At 44.6% G+C, this 21,378-nt stretch overlaps 1 protein-coding gene across 3 annotated transcripts; it reads left to right on the top strand.

Moving 5' to 3' along the window:
• Window positions 1-1,546: 1,546 nt before the first annotated feature.
• Window positions 1,547-17,791, top strand: C1H19orf25 (chromosome 1 C19orf25 homolog). 3 transcript variants are annotated; one of them, XM_077270876.1, is made up of 3 exons: window positions 1,547-1,664; window positions 16,720-16,878; window positions 16,958-17,791. In XM_077270876.1, exons 2-3 carry the CDS (start codon window positions 16,749-16,751, stop codon window positions 17,146-17,148), a joined length of 321 nt encoding a protein of 106 aa, XP_077126991.1. In that variant the 5' UTR covers window positions 1,547-1,664; window positions 16,720-16,748; the 3' UTR covers window positions 17,149-17,791. The 3 variants fall into 3 exon arrangements, with proteins under 3 accessions (XP_077126991.1, XP_077127000.1, XP_077126983.1); XM_077270885.1 differs by lacking the exon at window positions 1,547-1,664 and adding an exon at window positions 1,824-1,957; XM_077270868.1 differs by lacking the exon at window positions 1,547-1,664 and adding an exon at window positions 1,901-2,048.
• The last annotated feature ends 3,587 nt before the right edge of the window (window positions 17,792-21,378 follow it).

Raw genomic sequence — 21,378 nt, 5'->3', positions numbered from 1 at the left:
CATTATAAACTTCTGTGAAGCACTTGTTGGGTCAAAGTGCTCACCACACATCTAGATAAGATCCTTAGGGGGTCTACTTTCCAAAATGGTGTCACTTGTGGGGGGTTTCAATGTTTAGGCACATCAGGGGCTCTCCAAATGCAACATGGCGTCCCATCTCAATTCCAGTCAATTTTGCATTGAAAAGTCAAATGGCACTCCTTCCCTTCCGAGCTCTGCCCTGCGCCCAAACAATGGTTTACACCCACATATGGGGTATCAGCGTACTCAGGACAAATTGCACAACAATTTTTGGGGTCCAATTTCTTCTCTTACCCTTGGGAAAATAAAAAATTGGGGGCGAAAAGATCATTTTTGTGAAAAAATATGATTTTTTATTTTTACGGCTCTGCATTATAAACTTCTGTGAAGCACTTGTTGGGTCAAAGTGCTCACCACACATCTAGATAAGATCCTTAGGGGGTCTACTTTCCAAAATGGTGTCACTTGTGGGGGGTTTCAATGTTTAGGCACATCAGGGGCTCTCCAAACGCATCATGGCGTCCCATCTCAATTCCAGTCAATTTTGCATTGAAAAGTCAAATGGCGCTCCTTTCCTTCCGAGCTCTGCCATGCGCCCAAGCAGTGGTTTACCCCCACATATGGGGTACCAGCGTACTCAGGACAAATTGTACAACAAATTTTGGGGTCTATTTTCTCCTGTTACCCTTGGTAAAATAAAACAAATTGGAGCTGAAATAAATTTTGTGTGAAAAAAAGTTAAATGTTCATTTTTATTTAAACATTCCAAAAATTCCTGTGAAACACCTGAAGGTTTAATAAACTTCTTGAATGTGGTTTTGAGTACCTTGAGCGGTGCAGTTTTTAGAATGGTGTCACACTTGGGTATTTTCTATCATATAGACCCCTCAAAAAGACTTCAAATGAGATGTGGTCCCTAAAAAAAAATGGTGTTGTAAAAATGAGAAATTGCTGGTCAACTTTTAACCCTTATAACTCCGTCACAAAAAAAAATTTTGGTTCCAAAATTGTGCTGATGTAAAGTAGACATGTGGGAAATGTTACTTATTAAGTATTTTGCGTGACATATGTCTGTGATTTAAGGGCATAAAAATTCAAAGTTGGAAAATTGCGAAATTTTCAAAATTTTCGCCAAATATTCGTTTTTTTCACAAATAAACGCAAGTTATATCGAAGAAATTTTACCACTATCATGAAGTACAATATGTCACGAGAAAACAATGTCAGAATCGCCAAGATCCGTTGAAGTGTTCCAGAGTTATAACCTCATAAAGGGACAGTGGTCAGAATTGTAAAAATTGGCCCGGTCATTAACGTGCAAACCACCCTCGGGGGTGAAGGGGTTAATGTGTGATTGGTGAGGACATGGCGCAGAAGTGGAGTTTTTCCAAGAGGGTGGTTGGACTGTGGACGGTTCGAGGAGTGGAGGCGGGGCTGGAGCCTGGACGGACTCTCAAGGGGGCCCCAAAAATGTCCCCAGTATGGGGCCCCGAAATTCCTAGTGGCAGCCCTGCCCCGGACACTAGGGTTGTGTGATATTAGGGGCAGCAGGCCGACCATAAGGGGGCCGCTCTGTACAGTTGTCCTGCTTACTGCCACTAATTACTGTGAAATGTATAGGGGCACTCTAGCCGTGTGTGGGGGTAAGTATCGCTGCACTTGCTACCACTGCCAGCCTATTGCCTAAACCACGTCACTCTTGTTCCTGCCTTGCGCACTCCAGCACAGCTTAATGCGCATGTCCGTGGCTAGATCGCCAGGCCTCGGCTGACGTGTTTAGCGGTACCTGAGCGCTAGAGAAAACTGTTAGTTTAGCTGTTGTCTGAAAAGTGTCTACCCTACCGTGCGCTCCAGTAACAGAAGAGGCCGCCTTTACAGCGCCTTGCTTTTGCATGTGTCTTCCCCAAAATGGCTGCAGCACGGAAATCACATAATGGTATAGAGGAGTGCTCTAGTGCCAGTAGGTTGTGAATGGAGAGTAGAGCAGCTGAGTGACGTACGGGAAGAGCATGTCGGAGTAGGAGGAGGTGGGAAATGTCAAGATTTCTGTGCTTTCCAACATGCAGTCCTGAGCCAAAGGCTTCCGTTCATGTCTGTAGCCTGTGACCACAGCTACAATGGGACTCGTACTCCGTGGGAGGGCGGGAGCTGTAGCCTGAGCGCAAAATGGCAGCTCACTTACACTGCTTGTATGGGTGACGCCGGTGTAGTGGATGCAACAAGTATAACATCGGAGTAGGGGGGTCCCCTAGCTCGGGTCAGGCTTTATTGCAGTGGTGTAGAGAATAGCTGAACCTCAATGTTTAATGGCGTTTGCTGGGGTTACAGTCATACCTGGAGCCTGCTGCTGGGAGACACACCCAAAATGGCCCTGAGGCCTGGAGAGGGGTGGTGGCAAAGGGTCCCTGAGATCTAGAGAAGGGGGGTAAAGGGTCCCTGAGACCTAGAGGTGGGTGGGGGTTTACATGGAAGCACCAGTAGTATTAGGGTACATTCCCATGTTCATGTATACCCCTCCTCACATGTAAAGTGCCATGGAATAAATGGCGCTATAATAAATAATAATAGTGTTCAGGAATTGCTGTGGGTTTGGCGCTGTGTACTTGTGCAGCGTCCAGATGTTACAGCGTAGTGGATGGGATTTGTAGAAATCTCGCCCACTATGCATGCACCGGCTTCCCTGCGGAGACGAACATGCGGCGCGTCTTTCCAGACCGCAGCATGTCTATCTTGCGCAGACGCTCAGTCTCCGCAGGAGAAATGTCAGGCTCTGTGCACACGCTGCGGATTTTGCTGCAGTTCCGCAGCTGTTTCCCATGCGTTTACAGTACAATGTAAACCTATGGGAAACGCAATCCGCAGTGCACATGCTGCAGAAAAAAACAGGCGGAAATGCTGCGGTTTATATTCCGCAGCATGTCAATTCTTTGTGCGGATTCCGCTGCGATTTACGCCTGCTCCTCAATAGGAATCCGCAGGTGTAAAACCGCAGTGGAATCTGCACTAATTCCACAGGTAAAACGCAGTGCCTTTTACCTGCGGATTTCACAAATCCGCTGCAGAAAAATCCGCAGAGCTCCAAAATGCATGTGCACATACCCTCACCCGTACAATGTATTGGATGTGGTGATTCCGCATGGTTTAGTGATCACCTGTGGAATCACCTGTGTTCAATATACGGCAGCAGTTTGGATGCAATGAAAATATGCTGCATCCATAGCGCTGCTAGTTCCTGATCCTGGGCACATAGCCGTAGAGACTTTGCATTGGCAAGCACAAAGCTTCAAATCGAGACCTAGTTATAACTTTTTTTTTTTTTTCAAAATATTATTCAGATGTAACCCTTTTGTGACAGGGCCAATTTTGACCTTCATGACTAGGCCATATTTTACAATTCTGACCACTCACTTTGTGGTAATAACTCAGGAACACTTCAGCGGATCTCGGTAATTGTTTTCTCATGACACGTTGTGCTTCATGTTAGTGGTAAATTTAATATGACTTTCGTTTATTTGTGAAAATATTGGAATTTTGGCTAAAAAAAAAATTTAAAATTGCAGTTTTCTATCTTTTTAGCCTTAGACCAGTTAGTCATAATGTACAAAATAATTAATACATATTTCCCAAATGTCTGCTTTATTTGCGCATCATTTTTGAACCCCTTAGTGACAGAGCCAATTTTTACAATTCTGACCACTGTCACTTTATGAGGTTATAACTCTGGAACACTTTAACAGATCCTGCTGATTCTGAGACAGTTTTTTCATGAAATATTGTACTTCATGTTAGTGGTAACATTTCTTCGATATTACTTGCGATTATTTATGAAAAAAACGGAAATATGGCGAAAATTTTTAAAGTTTTGCAATTTTCAAACTTTGTATTTTTATACCCTTTAGTCAGAGAGATATGTCACAAAAAATGGTTAATAAATAAGATTTCTCACATGTCTACTTTACATCAGCACAATTTTGGAAACAAATTTTTTTTTTGTTAGGGAGTTATAAGGGTTAAAAGTTGACCAGCAATTTCTCATTTTTACAACACCATTTTTTTTTTGTTTAGGGACCACATCACATATGAGGCATTTTGAGGGGTCTATATGATAGAAAATAACTAAGTGTGACACCATTCTAAAAACTGCACCCCTCAAGGTGCTCAAAACCACATTCAAGAAGTTTATTAACCCTTTACGTGCTTCACAGGAACTGAAACAATGTGGAAGGAAAAAATGAACATTTAACTTTTTTTGCAAACATTTTACTTCAGAACCATTTTGTTTATTTTCACAAGTGTAAAAACAGAAATTTAACCATAAATTTTGTTGTGCAATTTCTCCTGAATACGCCGATACCCCATATGTGGGGGTAAACCACTGTTTGGGCGCACCGCAGAGCTTGGAAGAGAAGGAGCGCCGTTTGACTTTTTCAATGCAGAATTGGCTGGAATTGAGATCGGATGCCATGTCACGTTTAGAGAGCCCCTGTGGAAACGCTCCACAAGTGACACCATTTTGGAAACTAGACCCCCTAAGGAACTTAACTAGATGTGTGGTGAGCACTTTGAGCCCCCAAGTGCTTCACAGAAGTTTATAAAGTAGAGCCGTGAAAATAAAAAATCGCATTTGTTTACACAAAAATGATCTTTTCGCCCACAAATTCTTATTTTCACAAGGGTAACAGGAGAAATTAGATCACAAAAGTTGTTGTGCAATTTCTCCTGAGTACGTCGATACCCCATATGTGGGGGTAAACCACTGTTTGGGCGCACCGCAGAGCTTGGAAGAGAAGGAGTGCCGTTTTACTTTTTCAATGTAGAATTGGCTGGAATTGAGATCGGACGCCATGTCACGTTTGGAGAGCCCCTGATGTGCCTAAACAGTGGAACCCCCCCACAAGTGACACCATTTTGGAAACTAGACCCCTTAAAGGGAACCTGTCACCTGAATTTGGCGGGACCACCCGAAAACCCCACCCATATGACCCAAAACTGGTCCCGCCAAATTCAGGTGACAGGTTCCCTTTAAGGAACTTATCTAGATGTGTGGTGAGCACTTTAAACCCCCAGTGTTTCACAGAAATTTATAACGTAGAGCCGTGAAAATAAAAAATCCTTTTTTTTCCCTCAAAAATGATTTTTTAGCCTGCAATTTTTTATTTTCTAAAGGGTAACAGGAGACATTGGACCTCAAAATCTGTTGACCAGTTTGTCCTGAGTACGCTGATACCCCATATGTGGGGGGGGGGGCACTGTTTGGCTCGTAAGGGAAGGAGCGCCGCTTGGAATGCAGACTTTGATGGGATAGTCTGCGGGTGTCATGTTGCATTTGCAGAGCTCCAGATGTACCTAAACAGTAGAAACCCCCCACAAGTGACCCCATTTTGGAAACTAGACCCCCCAAAGAGCTTATGTAGATGTGTGGTGAGCACTATGAACCCCCAACTGCTTCACAGAAGTTTATAATTTAGAGCCATGAAAATGAAAAAAATCATATTTTTTCCACAAAAATGATCTTTTCACCCCCAAATTTTTACTTTCACAAGGGTAACAGGAGAAATTGGACCCCCAAATTTATTGCGCAATTTATGCTGAGTAGGCTGATACCCCATATATGAGGGTAAACCACTGTTTGGTGCATGGCAGAGCTCGGAAGGGAAGGAGCGCCGTTTTGGAATGCAGACTTTGATAGAATGGTCTGCGGGCGTTATGTTGCGTTTGCAGAGCCCCTGATGTACCTAAACAGTAGAAACCCCCCACAAGTGACCCCATTTTGGAAACTAGACCCCCCAAGGAACTTATCTAGATGTGTGGTGAGAACTTTGAATGCCCAAGTGCTTCACAGAAGTTTATAATGCAGAGTCGTGAAAATAAAAAATAAAACATTTTTTCCACAAAAAAGATTTTTTAGCCCCCAAGTTTTTATTTTCACAAGGGTAACAGGAGAAATTGGACCCCAAAAGTTGTTGTCCAATTTATCCCGAGTACGCTGATGCCCCATATGTGGGGGTAAACCACTGTTCGGGCGCGCGGCAGAGCTCAGAAGGGAGGGAGCACCATTTGACTTTTTAAGCACAAAATTGGCTGTGGCGTTTAGAGACCCCCTGATGTACCTAAACAGTGGAAACCCCCCAATTCTAACTCAAACCCTAACCCCAACACACCCCTAACCCTAATCCCAACCCGATCCATAATCCTAATCGCAACCCTAATGATAATCACAACCCTAACCCCAAAACAACCATAACCCTAATCAGAACCCTAAATCCAACACACCCCTAATCCTAATCTCAACCCTAACCTCAAACCTAACCCTAATCCCAATACACCCCTAACCCTAATCCCAAACGTAACCCTAATCCAAACTCTAACCCTAACTTTAGCCGCAATCCTAGTCCTAACTTTAGCCCCAACCCTAGCCCTAAATTTAGCCCCAACCCTAACCCTAAATTTAACCCTAACTCTAACTTTAGCCCCAACCCTAACCCTAAATTTAGCCCCAACCCTAACTTTAGCCCCAACCCTAACCCTAAATTTAGCCCCAACTCCTCTAGCTGCCAGCCGGCATGCACCCGCCATTTTGTTACCGAAGGAAGAAGCCGGCGGCCAGGAGGGGACACAGGAGGACCCAGGGACACCGGTAAGTATAACAGGGTCCCCAAATCCCCCTATTTCTCTGTCCTCTGATGTGCGATCACATCAGAGAACAGAATTACACATCACTTTTTTTTTTTTTTTCCGGTCGCCGGTAAACAGTTAATTAGGCTACTTTCACATTTGCGGTTTAATCTGCAGCGTTTAATCCGCAAACGCAAGGACAAGAAAAACGTAGGAAAACACATGTAAACGCAGCGGTTTTAAAGCGCATGCGGTTAACGCATGCGGCTTTAAAACGCTGCGTTTACATGCTTTTTAATGCGTTTTTCATGCGTTTGCGTTTTTTGTGCGCATGTTGAAAAAATGTACAGGAGAAAAATCTAGATTACCAGAAACAGCCAATGGGACTACAGAGGGCGTGTATTATGGGATATCTATATATAGACCCTAGGACTGCTGAAATCTTCAGATTTTGCTCCTGTATCCTGTGACATGATGGATATTCACATGGATAGCTTTTACTTCAATCTGGATCTAAGCATCAAGATTTTTCTTGCGTGTGCGTTTGCTTGGGAGCAACACCGAAACCGTGAAAGACAGAGAAGGACACGGCGTAGGCGTTTTTGGCAACACCCCATTATAGAACTGCGGGAGAACCGTGGTGCATATCACACCCTGTATGTAGAGCTCAATGAGAACCCGGAAAAATTCCCGGAATATACCAGGATGTCACAAGACTCTTTCCAGGATTTGCTTGCTCGTGTCCAAGGAGCCATCCGGAGACAGGACACCCAGCTCCGTAGAGCGATTCCACCAGAGGAACGTCCCCTGGTTACCTTAAGGTACGTAATAATTCTAAACAAATGCTAGTCATAATTATTGCTGGTCTGACGTGTATTCTTTGCATTTTTGTAAATTATTTTTTCTGTATTACAGATTTCTTGCAACTGGAGAGAGCTTGTCATCCCTCCATTTCCAGTACCGCCTTGGAATTTCCACCTTGTCCGGAATAGTTTTTGACACCTGCCGGGATTTGTGGAACGTTCTCCGTGAAGAATTTATACCCATACCCACCGAGGACATGTGGATGGAAATTGCTGATAAATTTTGGACTGTGTGATTTCCCCAACTGTTTGGGTGCGGTGGATGGGAAGCATATCCGGATTATCAAACCAGCCAGAACGGGATCACAGTTCTTCAACTACAAGAAATATTTTTCAGTAGTTCTCATGGCAATAGCCGATGCGGACTGTCGCTTCATTGCCGTGGACATTGGTGCTTTTGGCCGTGGCAACAATTCACAGACTTTTAAAAACTCGGATATGGGCCGACGTGTTTATGGTAAAAATTTTAATTTTCCACAGCCACGACCTCTCCCCAACACTCAAGGCCCACCGATGCCATTTGTAATGGTTGGGGATGAGGCCTTTCAGATGAGTGAAAATCTCCTGAAGCCCTATTCAAGTCGTGACTTGAACCGCACAAAACGGATCTATAACTACAGACTAACCAGGGCCCGCAGAACAGTAGAGTGTGCCTTTGGGATTATGGTGTCCAAATGGCGCATTCTAGCAACTGCCATAAATCTAAAAATGGAGACAGTGGATGAGGTGGTAAAAGCCTGTGTGGTTCTCCACAATTTCATTCTGGCTAAGGAGCGACCCACCATTGAACTTGATGAACCTGTTGCAAACCCTTTGCCTGATTACCGTCATCACCCGCTGCGGTCATCAGTTGAAGTAGGCCACATGCGGGACTAATTTGCTGCCTTTTTTGATTCTGACATTGGACGTGTGTCATGGTAGGACAATATGGTGTAAAATGTCCTGATGGCTTCGGCTCTGTAATTGTTATGTTTTAAATGTTATTAATGTTTTTTCTAATAAAATAATTGTGTTTTATTTTCTTCACCATGTCTCCTATTTCCTTTAGAAACCACTTTGGGTTTTTGGGCTTAGGTTGTTGACGTCATTGCGTCCTGTCTCGGTTCACCAGTAGCTATTTGCCGCAGACTGTAGAGACGATGGCTGTTTGGTGTCGTTGCATTCGCAGTATTTGTTCAGTACTTAACATCAGTATTTGTAAGCCAAAACCAGGAGTGGTTGTTAAATGCTGAAGTGGTGCATATGTGTTTATTGAACTTTTCCTCACATAGTTCCACTCCAGGTTTTGGCTTACAAATAGTGATGTAAAATACTGACAGTGTGACGGCAGCTTCACAACAGATCTATAGTCATCAAGTCAGGTGTCAGAAATAATGAATTCATGACGCACAAATAAATAGCTCCTGAATTCATTTTTTCTGACACTTGTCCTGCTGAGTATAGATATGCCTTGTATGACCTACATCGTCCCTTCACTTTGTGTGAAATATATTTAATGTACAAAGAAGATAAAATGGAGGTAATACAAGGCATTTCTCAAATCAGCAGGTCAGGTGTCATAAATAATGATTTTGTGAAGACACGACCTGTTGAGTATAGTTGTGCTGTGTATTACCACCATTTTGTATTCTGTGTGCGACAAAAAGTCACAGAGTAAACAGAAAGAAGGGGTTTTGGAGAAAATACAAGTGTTATTTTTTGGGTCAACCTCATATCTTTAAACCAAACACACACAAAGCTTCAGTGTTCTGCTAACTAAGTACTGGAGGTTGGAGGTGGCCCCCAAAAAAGTGTTCAACGCATTTTTTGTAATTGGCGCATGGTGTGTGTTGCCGGCGGCGAAATACACAATTAACCAAACCTTATAGGGGCAAAAAACAGGTTTATTTTTTTAAACACAAAAAAGAAAAAAAAAATTAACTGCGCCTGCTTGGGGTTGAGTGACGAAATTGTGAGGTGTCAAGCTGTGAGGTCTGGCTTACTGTCGCCGACATAGGGGTGGCAGGAGAAGGCGCTATAAAACTACTGGGGTCAGGAAATTCGGGGATTGGGCTAGACACATGAGAGGGCTGAGACACACTGGAAGGGTGAGACAAACCAGACATTACAGACACATTGGGAGGTGAGGGGGGAGGGATAGCTATTGTCTTTTGTTTTTTGCCTTTCCCTTTTTTGGATCGGCGCTGCCGTCTGGGGAGCCTCGTTGGGCTACTTGGTATTGGCCTGGGGAACGCCAGGGCAGGGTCCGGCAGCGGCATTCTTGAACTAGTGGTGGTGGCAGGGAACGCCAGGGCAGGGTCCGGCAGCGGCATTCTTGAACTAGTGGTGGTGGCAGGGAACGCCAGGGCAGGGTCCGGCAGCGGCATGCCTGTGGTGGTGGCGGGTAACAGGCCTGGGGCCGGCAGCAGCATTCTTGTGGTGGCGGGAAACGACAGGCCAGGGTCTTGCGGCTGCCGCATGGTGGTGGCAGTGGAGGAGCTCCAAGCAGGAGCAGCAGTTGTCATGGTGGTGGCGGTGGGCTGTCCTACTGCACTCGGCATGGTGGTGGTGCTATAATAAGGTCCGGCAGTGTTTGGAATGGAGGTGGCCGTGCAGTGGTATGCAGCAGATGTCGGCATAGAGGTAAAGTGTGACAGTGTGGGCACTGGTGGAAATGCCCCACATAGCCTGCACGTAAGCAGCATTGCAGGCCTGCATAACACTAATCTGGAGATCGGGACTAAGGTGTTCCGACATGCCCTGTTCTATTTGATTAAAAAAATTATGTGCTGGCCTCTGGAGGTCGGCTTTCACTTGGGCAAGGGCTGTGGTAACCTCCTGGATACGTGTACTCATATGACTAATGGCAGTATCCAGTCGGTCACCCATCGCCTTGAGTCCCTCGTAGAAGACCGTGCTCAAGTGCAAAAACTCGGGCATGAGTGACCTGTCCGCGGCCCTCTGCCGCTACCAGGAGGAGCCCCAAAAAAATTGGGCAGAGGCAGAGGACTGGGGAAGGGGATCACCTGATGGACCAGCTTCCTGGTCTCCAGTTAGTGTGGCAGGCCCACTTGCTGCAGCGGTGGAGGATGGCTGGGACGGGTCCGTGGCTGACTGATGAAGGACCGCTCCAGAACCTGGGCCAACAGTGGAGCCCCAAGTGCTGTGAAAAAAGATTAAAAAAAAAAAATTAATACCAAACATTTACAAAACGATAACTCCTGTGGAATATAAACATTGAGATTAAGGCTGAGGTCACACTAGCACTATTTGGACTGAGTTTTACATCAGAGTTTGCAAGCCTAAATCAGGAGTACAACAGTACGCAGAAAAGTATAATAAAACCATATGCTCCACTTCTGCATGCATGTTTTGGATTACAAATACTGATGTAAAATATGAAGGGACGATGGAGGCGATACAAGCCATAGCTATATACAAGCCATATCTATACTCACCAGGACAAGTGTCAGGAAAAATGAATTCAGGAGCCATTAATTTGTGCATCATGAATTCATTATTTCTGACACCTGACTTGATGACTATAGATCTGTTGTGTAGGCTGCCGTCACACTGTCAGTATTTGCTCAGTATTTCACATCACTATTGGTAAGCCAAAACCTGGAGTGGAACTATGTGAGGAAAAGTATTCAAAAAACACGTGCCCCACTTCTGCACGTATCAATCACTCCTGGTTTTGGATTTCAAATACTGATGGAAAATATGAATGGACGGTGGAGGTCATACAAGGCACATCTATACTCACCAGGACAAGTGTCAGGAAAAATGAATTCAGGAGCCATTAATTTGTGCATCATGAATTCATTATTTCTGACACCTGACTTGATGACTGTAGATCTGTTGTGTAGGCTGCCGTCACACTGTATTTGCTCAGTATTTCACATCACTATTGGTAAGCCAAAACCTGGAGTGGAACTATGTGAGGAAAAGTATTCAAAAAACACATGCCCCACTTCTGCATGTATCAATCACTCCTGGTTTTGGATTCCAAATACTGATTCAAAATAGTGACCAAAAAATTCTAGCATTACAAAACATTTCTTTTTTTTTTAACCAATATACTTACGTTCTCCGGCCAAGGACCGGTCTCAAAAACGCAAGGATGCGGTGGTACTTGTATTTTCGGATCCTTGCTCCAGAACCACTTGGAAGCCGGCTCTCTTGACGCAGGTCCTTGTTGAAGCGGTCCTTCATCGATCGCCAACGTGTTTTGACTTTTGACACTGTTGACAAAACAAAACATAATAGTTAGGACAATGGTCTTTTGACCGTGGTCACACAACTGTGTGTGCTGAGAAAAAGTAATGACTTATGATCATCATACACAGTTGTGTGAGCATGGCCAAGGTCTTGGCTGCATCACACTGCATTGCGATACTTACCAAATGCAGATCAGACCCGAGTCGGGGCATTGGCCCAGCCATCCCACAACGCTGTGGCCACCTCATTCCAAAGCCGCCGGATCGTCACGTTGTTGGCGTGCAGTGGATCCCGGGTGTCCCACAACGGGACTCGCTCATGGACCAGAGATATGAGGTGCTCATTCTCTATGAGGTCCTCATCCCGTTCTGGAACCTAAAAAACAAAAAGGACATTAATATTGGAGACATTAACATAAAGAAGACAGAAAACAGAAGCAGAGGAATGGCATGAATATTGAAATTAAAAAAAAAATTAGTGCTGAAGCAAAAGGGAAAGAAAGAGAGAAGTAAAAAGAAATGAAGATTCAAGATTTGTAAAGTGAGGATACAATAAACCGTCAGCCAGGTATACTTACACGCTGCCGCCGTGCCACCCGACCGTGACTCCGCTGCTCCTGCCCAGTCTCCTGCCCAGTCTCTTCCGCTGTAGAAGGAGAGCTCTGAAAAAAGGAAAATATACATTGTCATATGTGTAGATGTGACTGAATACTTACCAATCTGAGGAGGTGATACTCACTTCGCTGACATTTTCCCCTTGTGCAGGCCCAGGCGTTTGCTCATCATGAGAAGAAGAAGACATTCTGATGCGTGCAGAAAGAAAGAAATGGCTGAAATTAGGGCATGTAGAGACAGAAAATTTAAAAGAAAGGCATTGGATAGGATATACTCACATTGTTCAGAGGCTTGTTTGCTGCTCCAAGGGGCTGTGGGGCGTCTCGTCTGCAAGGCAGTCTGCCGACTAGTGACCTGCAAATGTCCACTACCTCCCTTTATCACCTTGTATGTGGGGGGTGGCTTATCAGTGTCTAGACATGTTTTTCTCAATTGAAACGCGTGCGTTCAAAAACGCAACCAAACGCATGTGCTGAAAAACGCATGCGTTTACATAGACAGCAATGCGTTTTTTGGGCGCAAAACTTACGCAATCGACCGCATACGTTTCCAGGCGGCAAATTGACGCCTCTAAAAATTACTACATGTTGCATTTCCGCGCCAAGCCGCAGACGACGAGACGACGCATGCGTCGTCAAACGCGGCAAAACGCGAAGAACCAAAAACGCATGCGTTCCTAATGTTCAATATAGGAACACACAACGCATGCGGATATTTGCGGAAGAAACGCTGCAGACACAACCGCAAATGTGAAACCGGCCTTACCGGCGATCGCAAAACGGGTCGGTAAAAACCGACCCCGATCATGTTCTTTGGGGTCCCCGGCAGCCGAGACCCCAAAGATCTTCCGGGTGCCGGCCGGCGGGCGCACTGCGCATGCACCCGCCATTCTTTGGCCGGAACAAGATGGCGGCGCCCATGGGGAGCCACGAGGAGCACCGGGGAAGACAGGTGAGTATCAGGGGGGCGATCGGGGACCCCATTTCTCTGTCCTCTGATGTGCGATCAGATCGGAGGACAGAGAAATTAAATGGGAAATCGCGTTTTGTTTTTTTATAGCGAGCGCCGGTAAACGGTTAATTACCGGCGATCGCAACCCGGGGGTCGGTAAAAAACCCCCGAATCATGTTCTCTGGGGTCTCGGCTACCCTGGGTAACCGAGACCCCAGAGAAAATCTGACTCTGGGGGGCGCTATTTACTTTTTCCACAGCGCCGTTAATTAATGGCGCTGTGGTTTAAGTACTCTTAACTGCCGTTGTTAAAAGGCGTATCGGCGGTCGTTAAGGGGTTAAAACAATTATTTTTGTTAGGATGTTGGAAGGGTTATAAGTTTAACAGCAATTTCTCATTTTTTTTCAACAAATTTCCAAAACCTGTTTCTTTAGGGACCTATGTATTGGAAACTCCCCACAAGTGATACTATTTTAAAAACTGCACCCCTCAAATACTACAAAAGTGCTGTCCGGAAATGTTTCAACCCTTCATGCGCTACACAGGAATTAATGCAAAGTGGGATGGAAACAAAATAAATTACATTTTACCTCTAAAATTTTGCTTTAGCCCCATTTTTTTTTTACTATTATAAGAGGTAGCACCAAAAAGTGAACCCCACACTTTGTTACCCACTTTCTTACGAGCACAGCGATGCCCCACATGTAGTCAGAAACCTGTTTGGAGACAGAGCAGGGCTTGGAACGGAAGGAGCAATATTGGAGTTTTGGAACACGAATTGGCTGAAATAGATGGCGGGCACCATGTTGCATTAGCTGAGTCCCTGATACGCCTAAACAGCTGAAACCCCCACAAGTGACCCCATTTTGGAAACTACACCCCTCAAGATTTGTATCCAGGGATATAGTGAGGATTTTGAACCCAAAGGTACTTCACAGAATTTGGTAACATTAGGTTGTCATATCATCATTTTTTTTAAACCCTAAGCTCAACCCATGAAAGAAATAAAAATCATAAAATAAAAAAATGTAATCTGACTAAAAGGATGATAAAGAGGGTGTGCAGAAAGTCACAGCCCTAGTGCTGTCCTAATTACAAATTATTGGCTTATAACAGTTATCAAAAGTCAGCAACCAGTAAGAACAATCCCAGATCTTACTGTTAAATGCTGCTGTCAATGTTTGACAGCAACATTAACAGGGCGTCATTCTATCCCCTCATCAGCGCTCTAGTGACGTGATTACAGGAAGCTGTTGTGTTGCCATGACAGCCAGGGGTCTGCTGAAGACCCCAGTGCTTGTCATCATGGTACTCCTGTGAAAGCCAGCCCGTGACTGGTGTGCACAGGAGATCGGGATTTTAGCTATACATAGCAGTGCTAACACTCTGAAATGCATAGTACAAGTGATCAGACGATCGCAGCTTAAAGTTTCTTAAAGGGACTAACACACAGTAAAAAGAAAAAAACATTACAAAAATATAAAAGTTCAAATCGCCCTCATTTTCTCGTATTTAAAAGTTAAGAAAATACACACATTTAGTATCATTACGTTAGAAAAAGTCTAATCTATGAAAATATAAGATGCATTAATTTGATCAGTAAACAACCTAACGAAAAAAAACACAGAAAAAAATTTAATGACGGGCAGTTAAAAAAATCATATCTACCCCCAAATTATATCAATAAAAACATCGGCTCGGGGCGCAAAACACAGGTCCTCACAGAACAAATACCACGAAAACTGAAAATGTTACTGCTTTTGGAAAATGACGACACAAGTAAAACTTTTTTTTTTACAAATTGCTGCATTTTTTTTCACCACTTAAATAAAACAAAAACTATCCATGTTTGGCGTCTGCGTACTCCTATTTCCAGGCCAATTTTATTGTTAAACGCTGCAAATAAATAAAGATTAAAAAACATAAATTGTAGAATTGTACTATTTTGCCACACTTTGATTTTTTTTTCCGCTTTCCAATACATTATATGATAAAATAAATGGTGTCTTTTGAAACTAGAACTCGTCTTGAAAAAATAAGCCCTCATGTAGCTATATATCGACAGAAAAATAAAAAATGAATAGCTCTTGGAGTAAAGGGAGGAAAAAACAGAAAATTGCCTGGTCTTTAAGAGGTTAAAGCCCAGAATGAAATCATGCCAGGCTCCCCTATTTCATTGGGAAGCAGGGGGAAAAGTTGTTCTGGTTCTGCATGTCCGGAAAGCTGGTTACTGTTATTTTTTACCTTTACTGCCTAACCTAGGAAAGTGGAAAATGTGAACTTTATACCTTTACACGTGTCTATCCATCTGCATTTTTTTTTTCAGCACTTTCCAAAAATCGCAGCAAAAAATACAGCGCCTTTGCATCATGTCAGTATAGCCCTACAGAGAATGTGACCTCCTAAAGCTACTTTCACACTTCCGTCGTTTGGCATCCGTCACAATCCGTCGTTGTGGGCAAAAAACGGATCCTGCAAATGTGCTCGCAGGATGCGTTTTTTGCCCATAGACTTGTATTAGCGACGGATGGCCACACGTCGCGTCCGTTGTGCGACGGATCCGTTGTGTTTTGGCGGACCGTCGTCACAAAAAAAGTTCAATGTAACGTTTTTTTGTCCGTCGCATCCGCCAGTTTCGGCCGAAACTCCGCCCCCTCCTCTCCGCACTGCAGAATGGGCAACGGATGCGTCAAAAAACTGCATCCGCTGCCCACGTCGTGCAAAACTTTCACAACGTCCATCGGTACGCATTGCAACGGACCCATACCGACGGAAGTGTGAAAGAGGCCTAACCCACAGCCTCATTAGGAAGTCTTGATTTTTATTGTAGTGTGTTTTTTTTATTTTAAAGAGTCCAATATTAATTAGTATTTTAGATTTGATTTTCCTCCAGTGTTTGAAACTTTACTATCCATGATTTCCTCATATGAAAATGACAATTGAATTGCTAAGCTTCTCCTAGTGATGAGCGAGCGTGCTCTGGTGTTATCCGAGTATCTCGGGCGTGCTCGTATATTATGTTCCAGTCCCCATAGTTGCATGATTGGCGCTCTTTGTTTGGCAATCCCCACATGTGTTGCAGTTGCCTAATCATGCAGCTGCAGAGACTCAAATATAATATACGAGAACGTCTGAGAACACTCGAGCACGCTCGCTCATCACTATCTCCTATCCAGTGCCAGGTTAAGTATCCAGCACATGGATGGCAATGTGTGCTCTGTGTTTTATCATAGATCCATGACTTTATCTTTTTCTGGAGTAGGAAAAGGTAGAAAATCCAGCTTCACAAACTTTTTTTTTTTTTTTTAATGTACAGTATATTTTCGCTACACCGAACCAAAACGTCGCCATCATGGGCTCAATAAAATAGCTCCTTATTCACAGACAGTGGTGTGCTGCTTCCTTTTTTGGACTACTATATGAAAAAAATAACACATAAATTTCTTTGTTTCAGAAAAGATTTGTCTATGAACCAATGTCAGTATGACATCAAGGGCAAAGAAGCGCATTGTTCTTCCCTCTCGTCCTGAGCCTCCCAGTGTAGATAACATTCTAGAAGATGTTTGTGGTGCAGTACCATCTGATCCCGTGTTTGTTTGCGACCTTAGTGATGGTAAGCAATATTCATAGTGCTGACTATACGTAACATTTGTCCTTCCTTTCACTCACACTCCTTTCTGTACTATTGTCAGATTCGCTGATCCCCTCCCAGGACCCCTGCAGCGATGGTGACAGGCAGTACATGCAGAGTCGCTCCTATGTGCAGTTGAACAACCAGTTGAAAGAAGCCCAGGTTGAGCTGAAAGAAAAATATGAGTCTTTGAGAAATTCTGGAAAGACGCTAGGAAAAGTTATAGAAGAGCTGAGAGAGGCGGCCATGTGATACAACCATTGCATGCTATTGAATATGTATGTTTCATTGTTGGGAGTAATTATCTGAAGTATGCTGATGATTTGTATGGAATATCTTCAAGAGATGTATAGCACCTGGGCATGGTGTCACTTCATTAGGTATGTGCGCCTATCAGTTCTCCATGTGGTACAGCGTAGAAGATACCGACCTGGTCATGAACATTGTAGATATTCTGGAAGAGAATGGCTACCATGGCTATGTGGAGCACCGTGATAAAGCAGCTGGGGAACTTGCAATTTCTTCAGCTTCAATGGTAATTGAATCCAGTGGAATATCTTTCCTTATTCTTTCCCCTCATTCTCTGAAGGAAACTTGGTACAATTGGGTATCTGAGTGGTGCCTGATAAATGTTATTGAGAACAACACCGCTAGGATAGTGCCAATATATGTTGATTTGCAACATACCCAGAAACCAGATATTTTGAACTTTGTACAAGGCCTGGAGTATAACAGCCGATTTTTTAAACGTCGAATTCTAAATACTATGAAGTCCACAGTCCGTGGCTGACCATACTTCTACAGTTCACGCTTTAGTTTTTCTTTAAATAAAAGGTATTGAAATTCCCCAGAACTGTACTTTCTGTAGCTAAATAAATTGGTAATGTAGTCTAGATTTCCGTGTCTGTGCTGTCACCAAGTGAAGACAAAGTGTTGATTAATAGTTAAGTACAGGAGACCTATGTTTTTTAGGACTTTTTTATACTATATCAGGGCTAAGTTCACACAGCATTTTGGTTGCTGCTGTTTGTATACACTCAGTAAACATCCAACACTGGCCACATTCTTGATGAATAGATGCTGTGGCATCCTTCCACCACTGCAGAAAAAAATAGTACATTTTATTATTTGAAGTGACCCATAGTATAGGAAAGCAAAGTCACCTGCGCTTTACTGTACAGATAAACTCTGTGTAGTCATATACAATTGTACTCTGGTGAATGGTGAGGACTATGGCAACTGTAAAGTATATACTTGCAGCTTTTCCCATCATGTGTGGTTGGTGAAGTGTAAGGCCGGGTGCCCACGATCAGAAGTAGCAGCGCTTTGGATGCGGAGCATGTTCGCTGCATCCAAAGCACTGCCAGCAGTTGAACTCAGGTGAATCCGCATGTGATCACTGAACCGTGCAGATTCACCGCATCCAATACATTGTACGGGTGACATTTATCTTGCGGAGACTCACGCCTTTGCAAGAGAAATAGACGTACTGCGGTCTGGAAAGACAGACCGCATGTCCGTCTTCACGGGTGAGCCGCAGCGTCTCTGGACGCATAGTGGATATGGGATGTTTTGAAATCCCATCCACTCTGCTGTAACATCTGGACGCTACAGGTTTGACGCTGTATAAATACACGTCAAACCCGCAGCAACTCTGGATCGTGTGCACCTACTTGAAGACATAATGCGTCTTAAGGTAAAAAGAATAACCGACCCACAGTTGGGGGCTAGATTCTTAGTCTAAGACAAACCACTAAGAACTTTGCCTTATCATTGAGAGATGCTGTTCAGCGCTGATCATTTCATTGCATGTGTTTTTTTTGTCACTTGAAATAAAGCTACCGTATATACTCGAGTATAAGCCGAGATTTTCAGCCCAAATTTTTGGGCTGAAAGTGCCCCTCTCGGCTTATACTCGAGTCATGATCGGTGGTGGGGTCGGCAGGTGAGCACTGTCATATACTTACCTAGTCCCGGCGTTCCTGTCGCTCCCCCTGCCTGTCACACGGTCTTCGGTGCCGCAGCCTCTTCCCCTGAGCGGTCACGTGGGACCGCTCATTAGAGAAATGAATAGGCTGCTCCACCTCCCATAGGGGCGGAGCCGCCTATTCATTTCTCTAATCAGCGGTGCCGGTGACCGCTGATAGAGGAAGAGGCTGCGGCACCGAAGACAGGCAGGGGGAAGGAGCGGGACGCCGGGAGCAGGTAAGTATCGCATAGTCACCTGTCCTCGTTCCACACGCCGGGCGCTGTCTCCATCTTCCCGGCATATCTCCGCTCTGACTGTTCAGGCAGAGGGCGCGATGACGCATATAGTGTGCGCGCCGCCCTCTGCCTGATCAGTCAGTGCGGAGAGACGCCGGGAAGATGGCGCCGAGGAGCTGCAAGCAAGAGAGGTGAGTATGTGTTTTATTATTTTATTGCAGCAGCAGCACAGCTATGGGGCAATAATGGTGCAGAGCACTATATGGCACAGCTATGGGGCAATAACGGTGCAGAGCACTGTATGGCACAGCTATGGGGCAATAATGGTGCAGAGCACTATATGGCACAGCTACGGGGCAACGGTGCAGAGCACTATATGGCACAGCTATGGGGCAACGGTGCAGAGCACTATATATATGGCACAGCTATGGGGCAACGGTGCAGAGCACTATATGGCACAGCTATGGGGCAATGGTGCAGAGCACTATATGGCACAGCTATGGGGCAACGGTGCAGAGCACTATATGGCACAGCTATGGGGCAACGGTGCAGAGCACTATATGGCACAGCTATGGGGCAATGGTGCAGAGCACTATATGGCACAGCTATGGGGCAATGGTGCAGAGCACTATATGGCACAGCTATGGGACAATAACGGTGCAGAGCACTATATGGCACAGCTATGGGGCAATGGTGCAGAGCACTATATGGCACAGCTAAGGGGCAATGGTGCAGAGCACTATATATATGGCACAGCTATGGGGCAACGATGCAGAGCACTATATGGCACAGCTATGGGGCAACGGTGCAGAGCACTATATGGCACAGCTATGGGGCAATGGTGCAGAGCACTATATGGCACAGCTATGGGGCAACGGTGCAGAGCACTATATATAAGGCACAGCTTTATGTGGAGTATCTATGGGGCAATGGTGCAGAGCGTTGTATATATGGCACAGCTTTATGTGGAGCATCTATGGGGCCATAATGAACGGTGCAGAGCATTATATGTGGCACAGCTTTATGTGGAGCATCTATGGGGCCATAATGAACGGTATGGAGTATCTATTTTTAATTTTGAAATTCACCGGTACCTGCTGCATTTTCCACCCTAGGCTTATACTCGAGTCAATAAGTTTTTCCAGTTTTTTGTGGCAAAATTAGGGGGGTCGGCTTATACTCGGGTCGGCTTATACTCGAGTATATACGGTAATTGAAAGTTGGCTTCTGGGAAGGAAAAAAAAAGTGATTTCCTGTTTCCAGATATATTGGGGTATGTGCACACGGTCAGTAAATGCTGTGGGTTGGACGCTGCTTACATCTGCAGCATCCAACCTGTATCGTCCAGATGTTACAGCATAGTGGATGGGATTTCAAGAAATCTCATGCCCACTATGCATGCACCGATGCCCACAGCTCAACCGCAGAGACAGACATGCGGTGCATCTTTCCAGACCGCAGCATGTCAATTTATGTAGCAGAGACGCTCAGTCTCCACTGTGTAAATTACCCATACACTTTCATTAGATGCGGTAAAAACGCATTATCTTCCTAATCACATGCGTATTAAGTGCGGGAACGCAGCTTTCTACGCATGTGAACTAATTTACATAATGGTGTATCTTGTGACACAGCCGGAAGTACATGACACAGGAAGTGTCCCCTCCAAAAAAATAGAGTGGGGTCCCCCTATATTTGTTAACCAGCCAAGGAAAAAGCAGACTGCTGCGGCCTGGTATTCTCAGGCTGGCAAGGCCTATGGATTTTGGTCCTCACCAGCCTAAAAATAGCAGCCTGTAGCCGTCCCACAATTGACACATACAAAGATGCGCCAATTGTGGCACTTTACCTGGCTCTTCCCACTTGCCCTGTGGCAGTGGCAAGCGGGGTAATATTTGTGGGGTTGATGTCACCTTTGTATTGTCCGGTAATATCAAGCCCTCGGCTTAGTAATGGAGAGGTGTCTATAAGACACCTATCCATTACTAATTCTATAGTTGTATGGTAAATAAAAACACAGCCAAAATAAAGTCCTTTAATTGAAATAATGACACCAACTCTCTTAATATTCTAAATTAAACCATACTTACGACCTTGCCTAATTCCCCAAAGCCCTCGATCTCCTGTAAAAACAAAAACAAAAAAAAACAAAAAACAATATACCATACCTGTCCGCAGAGAAGGTAATCCATAATGTCCCACGACGAGTCCAGCTGTGCTACATCTGGATGCCTTTGGCTGAACGGTGGCATTATTCCACCATCCAGCCTGACATCC

Source organism: Ranitomeya variabilis, chromosome 1, assembly GCF_051348905.1.
Source record: "Ranitomeya variabilis isolate aRanVar5 chromosome 1, aRanVar5.hap1, whole genome shotgun sequence".
Classification (NCBI taxonomy): Eukaryota; Metazoa; Chordata; class Amphibia; order Anura; family Dendrobatidae; genus Ranitomeya; species Ranitomeya variabilis.
This window is presented reverse-complemented; position numbering and strand designations above follow the sequence as displayed.

Excerpts from the sequence above, each read along its gene's own strand:
- C1H19orf25 (XM_077270876.1), top strand. The coding sequence starts at position 16,749 with ATGACATCAAGGGCAAAGAAGCGCATTGTTCTTCCCTCTCGTCCTGAG. Across the intron at positions 16,879-16,957 it reads TGTTTGCGACCTTAGTGATG|ATTCGCTGATCCCCTCCCAG; the intron begins GTAAGCAATATT and ends TACTATTGTCAG.